Raw genomic sequence first — 8,858 nt, 5'->3', positions numbered from 1 at the left:
GACTTTGCAGTCTAGCGCATTAACCCACAGTGCCACACCAGGACTCCTCTCTTCCTATAGGTGTCAGGTATTTTGTTTAGGATAGTCACTTTTAAATAGTTAAAAGAGCAAAGATAACAGTTTGAGGACTAAGGTATTTTAGATAGCCTCCAATGCATATGAAAGTTGGGCAATGAATAAGGAAGACCGTAGAAGAATGGATGTATTTGAGTTGTATGTTTCATGGAATTCCAGAAGAACCAAGAAATCTGTGTTGGAAGAAGTCCAGTCAGAATGCTCCTTAGAAGCCAGGATGGCAAGACTTTGTCTCTCATACTTTGGACATGTTGTCAGGAGGGACCAGCCCATGGAGGACATCATGCTTGATAACGTGGAGGCTTAGTGGAAAAGAGGAAGACCCCCACTAAGAAGGACTGGCACAGTGACAAGAGCAATGGGCTCAAACATAACAATTGTGAGGCTGGCACAGGACTGGGCAGTGTTTCGTTCTGTTGTGCACAGGGTGGCTGTGAGTCAGAACTGTCTCGATGACACTTAAAAACACCTTCATTTAAATTATTGTTGAGAGTCAATAATATGGAAAGGTTTGTCTCAAACAAGCTCCAATCTTAAGAAATTTAAGGACTTCCAAAGACCTTTTATCAACACAGAATAAAAGACTATGACCACTAGGACACAAGTTCAGTCCCTAGGCTGGAAGCTAATTGTTAGTTGGTCTCACATTTTGCCTGCAACTTCCTAGGCCAACTGGGCAATTACCTTTGCTCCATATTCTACCTCCCTCTTCCTCCCTTTCTCTGGAGCTATAGGCTCCCTTCTAGAATCATTTTCTTCTTCCATAGCCAAGATCCATGAAGCATCATTTTAATGATTGTCTCACTTTCAACTCTTACCCTTCTGTCCAACTTTGGCCCTATCGATCTACATTTTCTTCAACCACATCCAACGGTACTGAACACTGTCAGAGAAAAGCCCCCCATTTCAAACTGATTCTACTCAGTGGTACAGTGAGTTACTTAATGTCTCTTCTAGTCATGTTGCTAAGTGTTGTTGAGTTGGTTCCGAGTCATAGTCTTTATAAACTTGCAACAAATGATTTTTTTTCTTGATGAATCTGGGTAAGATAGAGTGGAGGAAGATGCTGATGGATTATGATTCAGTTGTGGGGGATGGTTAACAGGGCTAATTCTGATTGGTCAGTTTTGTCATTATTCTGGGTATAACCTAAGCCATCTCAGAAGCAGAGGGGGTGGGATGTTACTACCATAAAGATTGAAGAGACAGGAGTGGAGTGCTTTGTTTGGACCCTAAGATTCCTGTGCCTTGAACATCCTTGACCCAGGAGACAGAGCAATGATATCAGAGGACCATACAATAAGCACTGGACTGTAGGCCACTGGTTGAGGAGCAGCAGAACTAAGAGCCAGAAGACCAGACAGAGCCATGGACTTCCCAGTCCTCGGACCAGGAAAGCTAAGGACCTTTGGGCAGGAGGCTTACTTGCAGTAGAGGCCTTCTGGCACTTCACTGGGGGGTGAGGTTTGCTGACCCACGAGCCAGATGCCAGTGTCTTTGGGCTGAGATTTACGGCAGAGTGGAGTGTCTTTGGGCATTTACTGGCAGTTCTAAAAGAGCTCTGTAACACCAGTAAAGCATGGCAGAGGCCAAGGGCCCAGGGCTGAGAGTCCAAGGACCAGACAGAGGCCTGCCTGTAGGCATGGCTGAGAAGACTCAAAGAAGGATGCTCTATCTGAGATTTTTCTGACCCTGAATAGGAACCTGTTCACTTCCCTAGTAAACCCTGTAATTATGGGTCTGAGTTCTGCGGGTGTGGGAGGGACTGCTGCTTCTTCTAACTTGTTAGTGACTTTTCTGCCTCCTTCAGAAGACATAGGGCCTCACCCATGTACGAAGGCCAGCCAGCTGGCCATAATCCTTGATGTCTTCCCATTTCTTAGCTCAATACTTACTTGGTTCCATTTTAAAGTTACTCTTTAAAGCAAAGAGGAGTAAAAAGGTAAGGATTCAAGTATTTTATTGTTCTACATCATAATAAGCAGAACATACATTATTACTAAAAAAAGCTACACAATACATTAAATACTGACAATTTCATAAATAAAATTTTAAACAGTAAATACATGATGAGACTTCTCTGATACAAGATTACTTATATATATATATTGCGGGGTCCTGGTGCGGCGCTGTGGGTTAATGCGCCAGACTGCCAAGCCATTTGAACTGCAAGGTCAGCAGTTCCAGCTCATCAGCTGTTCCTTGGAAACCCTATACAGGGTCCCTATGGGTCGGAATAGATTCGACTGCACTTAACAATAACAACAACATATATATTACAAACAATGATTTTGAAAATATAAAAATTTTACATTCATCTTTTAAAAAGTTAATTTTATAAAAATATCAAAGTTAAAAAGTGCTAGATATGCTTCCATTTCGCTCCATTTTAAAGCAATTATAATACAACATGACTTAAAAATAAAGAAAGGTGAATTGGGTAGAAACCTCATCCTAGACTGCCTAAAACTGTAAACGTATAGAAATTTCTAGGCAGTGGGAAAGGCTTGGAAGCTCACTGAGTTCAATCCCAAAAAAGGCTGCCATCTTCCCAGTGTAGTCACCTGTCTGCAGTCTCAGACCAAGGAGAGTCTCCACTCCCAACCCAAGTCGTCTTCCTCTTTCTACTGGTTCCTTATTTTCAGAAGAAAAGATTTCTGGAAGAAGTTTCATATTTAAATCCTGTGCCAGTACTGAATCTTCCAAATAAAGAAGGACTCTGTATTTGAATTTTATACAATTAGTCATGAATGTGATTTCAAATCACAAGAGGATATATTTGGTCACTTGATTTCGTATCACTTGTTGAGGTAGGATAATTTTCTTTTTTCTCCAAAAACTGTCCTGACTACACAAACGTTGATTGTACTGGGAAGGGTTCTAGCGCCTTTTCCGCATTCTTCCAGTTGTGAAAATTCTCTTGATACCAATCGACTAATAGGGGGAAAAACACAGAGAAACCATGAAAACTAACGACAGCTGGCTAACAGTTGCTGCATTCCTAGTAAAGGAGCTTATGTTGCATCGATGGGTCTGCCCATCAGTTAGTCAACAGACTAAAGGCTAATGGGAAAAAAAAATGATTTTGATCTAAACAATGAAGTTAATCAGAAGCCATTTTATCACCTGAAAGATTAAGACTTGAAAAGAAAAAAAATCAACCTTTTTCTCTTAAACATTAAAGTATTAGATTTACTGGTATAAATGTTTAAGATAAACTGAGATGTTAAGGAATTAGGGGGCATGGGTCATTTGCATGATAGTATTAACATTGCTTTTTAAGGCAGTTTATAGGAAAAACTCCTATGATTTTGTTCATGCCAATATGGTAACCCTGTATGTATCAGAGGTACAGTGAGATGGGTGGGTCTTTTCATTACACACATCAGCTCATTCCTGTATGTTGCAAAACCATCAGTAAAGGATTTTTTAGTTAAAAATTACAGACCCCTTAAAAATTATCTTTGAATTGCATTTGAAAACTCAGTAGAAGTATTTTTAAGGTCTGAACCTGTTTTCAACATTTGGTAGAAAATTTTCTCATGAGAACATTTCTAACTAAAATTTTAACATATACACACACAGTTTACATATTTATTTTAATAGGTTTCTCTACACATAATGTTTCCTATTTGTTTCAATACAAAAAACCCCGACACTCAAAGACTATAACTGTACATATTTTAACAAATCTAAGAGGTCGCTGATTTTAAGATGGGCCATTATTCTACATACCACTAAAAAAGGAGATAAAAAAACTGCCAATAATTAAAAGACACCAACCAGTGACTGTAAAATTAACATAACTTTCAGGGCTGTGGAAAATGGTTCAAAATTTGAAACACTTGTATTGAGTTTTTAAATGCAATTAATTCAAAGGTAATTTTTAAGCAGTCAGTAATTTTTACCTAAAAAGTCCTTTGCTGATGGTTTAGCAACGTGCAGGATATGAGCTGCTGTGTGTAACGGAAGGATACGCCCATCATCCTCTCTCAGTGCCTGTGATGAATCTATGAATAGGCATTTGAGAAGGACTCCTGGTGTGGCGCTGTAGGATCAGCGCTGGATAGCTAACCATAAGGCTGGCCGTTCAAACCCACCAGCTGCTTCTTGGAAACCTTACACAGGGTCGCTATGAGTCAGAACCAACTCAAAGGCAACAATAAGATATAGCAAGATGTATCAGAAATTAGTCTGAAATTATAGCTGTTTTAGAAACATTACTACAACTAGAAGTAGAATGTTAATCTGAAAAGTAACAATGGCTCATCATAATATTTGTACTCTAAAAATAAATCACCGTTTCTTTAAATTTTTCTGAAATCACCTCCCTCCCCCCAAAAAAGGTATCAATTCAAAACATACTTGTTTTCTTTATTCCTTCTTTCCATGGCACTTTCGGTCTCCATCCTAAGCCATGCATTTTTTCTGACTTCATTGGGTACCTCATGTCATTTGTAGGTCTTGCAAAATAAAGCAGACTTAAAATGATATTGTGAAAATAGATTTACAAATTAAAATAAAAAATAATTGTGTCCTTACATCTTTACCATAATTCTAATCTTTTTCTTAAAAATAAAGAAAAAAAAAAGCCCTAATGACATGCTCATGGTAGAAAACTTGAAAAATAAAAGAAGTATACATATAACAAATTACTGAGACCCCCAGATGCCTAACCCCTTCTGTCATTTATCCTTATTTCAGCCATAATCGAGGTATATTTATAGGGCCTGGCACACAGAAGAGACTCACTAAATGTTTGGCAAATGAAGATATATAAATTTACTACGAGTCTTATGTGCCAGGCCCTAGGTCAGATATTTTATTTCATACACCATAATTAAGCCTTAAAATACTTCTGGAAAATAGTATCATTCCTAATTCATAACCAGAGGAAACCTCAGATTTGGAAGGGATCAATAACTTTCTTTGAGTTACGTCACTAATAAGTAATGGGTCAACAGTTAATTTTGTAATACATTTATAAATAGGGAAAATACATTTTTAACAGAAAACTCAAAAGGGATAAACTAGTTTTAAGTCCATTTATTTTATAATTTTATAAGTACTTAAGATTTCACAATCTTTCCCAGATGTTTGTTACTCACCTATCATTAACATAATCAACCCAGTTTTCCATTTCAGACTCTGAATTGGTTTCTTTGATCTGTCAAAATGGAGTAGGTTTTTGAGTCAAATTATAAAATGAGAGTAGAGAATGATAGTATTTAATAGGTGATTAAGATTAAAAACAAAAAACAAAAACCAACTTCCTTAAGGGTGGGGAAACAGCTAAATGTAACATTTTAGCAAACTTTATGTATTTTATAACTCTAACTCCTATCTCCCAGGGTTCATAAAATGTGTGAAATATTTTTGACTTTTGGTTATTTACTCAGTCACTCTTTCTAATGAATTAACTAATACGTACCTATACCTACTACCATGCAAACATGATATATAAGTGTGTGTGGTGGGGTGACGCCATACTGTAAGCACTGGACTGCAATCCACAAGGTCAGCAGTTTGTGTCCACCAGCTGCTCCATAAGATAATGATAAGGCTTTCTGCTCCCACAAAGGTTTAAAGCCTCAGAAAGGCTATGTATGCGTGGTTGCTATTAGTCAGATACATAACCACTTTATACATCACGCTTCTTGATACATATATGTTCTTTGATTCTAAGACACACAATTTTATATTTCTGAAATTTAAGTATGCCTTCCAATTAGTATGAGAGGAGGCATCAAAAAGTTCTTGGAAAAACTACATTATCTTTCATTCCATATGTCTACACATTTTGAAGCCTCTTGTTTTTAGACTTTAAATTTGTGATGGTGTGGTGCTGTGGGTTAATGTGGTGAACTTCAACATCAGTTTGAACCGCAAGGTCGCCAGTTCAAGCTCACCAGCTGCTCCTCGGAAACCCATGCAGGGTTGCTATGAGTTGGTACTGACTCTATGGCACTTAACAACAAATTTAGTGATAACTTATAAAATATTAACTGTTTTAAAATATATACATACCAGTTGTATTAGTTCTTTAGCAAGCTGTACAACTGACATTTCAAAATTGGTTCCAATATTATAAATTTCTCCTGGTTTCCCTTTTTTGAGGACAGTGAGAAATGCTTCTACTACATCAGTAGCATAAAGGAAATTTCTTGTTTGAAGTCCTGATCCATGAATACAGCTATAAAGATGAAATGGAATCAAACCTAGGGAAAAGCAAAAACTGGGCACAATTCCAGAGGCAGCAAATGCATAAGTGATCCCTGAGATGTATTTATTCTTAATTTTACGCCAGAAATTCATTTAGAATATTTACAGTTACATAAATTAAATCCTTCAAAAAAATAAAATTCTTTAAAAACAGATGACAAATTTTGATGCTATCATTCAAAATTCTATGATAGATGATTTAAGAGTAGAAATTATTTAAGGTAAGGACATCAAAAAGACACATTTCGAGTTAAATTTATTATTTTAAAAAGCTGGGACAGTGGATGTAGAAAGAGCTCTTATATTTGGCAGTACATCTAATTTTACTCTCTTCTATGATTTTCTATTTTCAAGAAAGACTATCACCAAATACTACCAACATACTAGAAAAGCATATGGGACAAAGGTAAATAACATACCATTTCCTGTTGTGTTGGAGTAAAGATATAAATTTTGGAATAACCTAAAAGGATATTTAAATGTCATTTCAGATTTTGGGAAATCATACAATAATATGAAACAGAACCTGACATATTATGACTTTATTATTATATGTATGGATACATTTTCATTCTTTTTATTGGGCATTTAAGAAAAAGACTACAATATTTGATAAGTTAAGGATTCTAAGATCTTTCTATTTCACTAACCTAGTCATCTGCTGGGTACACATTAAGATAAAATAATACAGTGTCAAAATTCAGAAAGAAAAACAAATCTGTGGACAGTTTGCTCTCATCACAAAGCTTGCCTATTGATCTTATAAGCACAGGAATCCTAACTTACTTGCAGCTTTATAATTAGTGCTCACTCAGGAAGTGGAGTTGAGTCCTGGTATAACACTACAGGATAAGCACTGGACCACAAGCTCAGTTTGAACTTCAAGGTCGGAAGTTCAAACTCACCAGCTGTTCCGTGGAAACCCTGTACAGGGTCACTATGAGTCAGAAATGACTTGGAAACACTTACCAACAACAACAAAAACCCAGTAAGTGCTTGTGGAATTAAGGAAAAGCGAATTCCAGATCCCTCAGATTTACAGAAAAATTCTGTTAATCAGGGCAAGATAAGAAATTCCTAAATTTATAATCAACCTTTTTAAAGAGACTCTATAAATTATGCAAAATAGTAACTAATACCAGTAGATCATGATACAGTTCTTTCGCTTCAGAAATTAGATCTATACAATCAGTTGGGAAATAAAAAGTCCAGTCTACACATTTAGGTAGAGCAAGTGACCATTACCTAAAATTGGGCTTAAAGATACAGTGCCAACTACACAGGCATTTAAAAACTTTTAACTTTATTCTATTTACTCTGAAGACACTCAGTCCCAAAGCAATCAAAAGGCGTTGGGCACAGTAAACCGGTTAATTGTAAGACAACTTCCAGACACACTTGCTGTATTGCTGTCTGACTAGCTTTGCAGTTTCTGTGCATCATGCCGCACTGGCGGACTGTAAAGTGGGCGTCACATCTGTACTGTGACAGCAGCCGGGGCAGTGCTCTGCCGTGCTTTAGGGTTACACGCATTTTCAAAGACATCATCTCACTGGATCCTCACAGTTGCTCCCCACTTTAAAGATGAGCTCAAAGGGCTCATCAAAATCCAGTGAGACTATTCTTCAAGTCTTCAAACTCTAACTGTAGTGATATCTGCAGGTGGTCTATGCAACATATATAATTACAACATAAGTTATTTTGGACAAATAACTAAAGAGGAATTATTTTACATAATGAAAAGTATTATTAAGAAACTCTGCAAGTGCAAAAGTCACCTGTACCTTTTCTGGATATTGATGTGGTCCGTACACATTACTGCTTCTTGTGATGACAACTGGAAACTTAAAGAGTATCCCACGTTAAGGTAATACAAATGTCTAATAACAATGCTTATTTTAAAGATAAAGGGAGGAGAACAAACAAGATGGCGGATCGGGTGGACGTGTAGTAAAGAGCTCCGCCAACAACAACACAGAATACCTGACCAAGCAGGTTCAGGGGATGGTCCCAGAACTGTGAACCACATGTACAGGAATACTCAGAAGGTTGGAAGGCTCACAGTTGGGGGAATTTGTGGAAGAAGCCAGAAATCTATTGCTTTCTAGTTCGGGATGTTCTGCTGCTCCAGGAGCCGCCATCTTGGGTGAGACCACGTGGGGGAAGAATCGGAGTGGCCACAGACGCCTGGCAGAACCGCTGAGATAAAGGTGTGGACATTCTTTTCTTTTGGTATCTGTTCATTGGTCCCTTATTGTGTGTGCACCTCCATTCTGGTGACTATAGGGGTGCTTGAGCTACCAGGCACCCCAGCCCCACCCTCGGAGGGTTCTACTATGCATGCGCACAGATTGCCTTGAAATTTAAAGAAACAGTTTCCAATTAAAACCAAATGGCCACAGCCAGCCCTGAACCGTTTCCAACTAGAAAAAAGGCCTGAATGGGGATTGTGGAGTGGGACAAGTGGATAAAAGAGGAAATAGGCCAAAAATTAAATCCTAAGTTACATCAAAACGACCAACAGTGGTATCTTGAAACTTCTCAGGAAGAAGAGTGAAAAG

General features: G+C 37.7%; 1 protein-coding gene across 1 annotated transcript in view; it reads right to left on the bottom strand.

Moving 5' to 3' along the window:
• Positions 1 to 2,923: 2,923 nt before the first annotated feature.
• The window catches only part of TGDS (TDP-glucose 4,6-dehydratase), a 27,132-nt gene continuing 21,197 nt past the window's right edge, over positions 2,924 to 8,858 (bottom strand). Inside the window, 6 exon segments of the mRNA XM_006832065.1 lie at positions 2,924 to 3,009; positions 4,441 to 4,538; positions 5,184 to 5,242; positions 6,103 to 6,268; positions 6,717 to 6,760; positions 8,082 to 8,255. Coding sequence (XP_006832128.1) covers positions 2,924 to 3,009; positions 4,441 to 4,538; positions 5,184 to 5,242; positions 6,103 to 6,268; positions 6,717 to 6,760; positions 8,082 to 8,255 — 627 coding nt within the window.

This window comes from Chrysochloris asiatica, unplaced genomic scaffold (genome assembly GCF_000296735.1).
Source record: "Chrysochloris asiatica unplaced genomic scaffold, ChrAsi1.0 scaffold00005, whole genome shotgun sequence".
NCBI classification, from domain to species: domain Eukaryota; kingdom Metazoa; phylum Chordata; class Mammalia; order Afrosoricida; family Chrysochloridae; genus Chrysochloris; species Chrysochloris asiatica.
The sequence above is the reverse complement of the archived record's forward strand: the minus strand, read 5'-3'. Positions and strand labels throughout refer to the sequence as shown.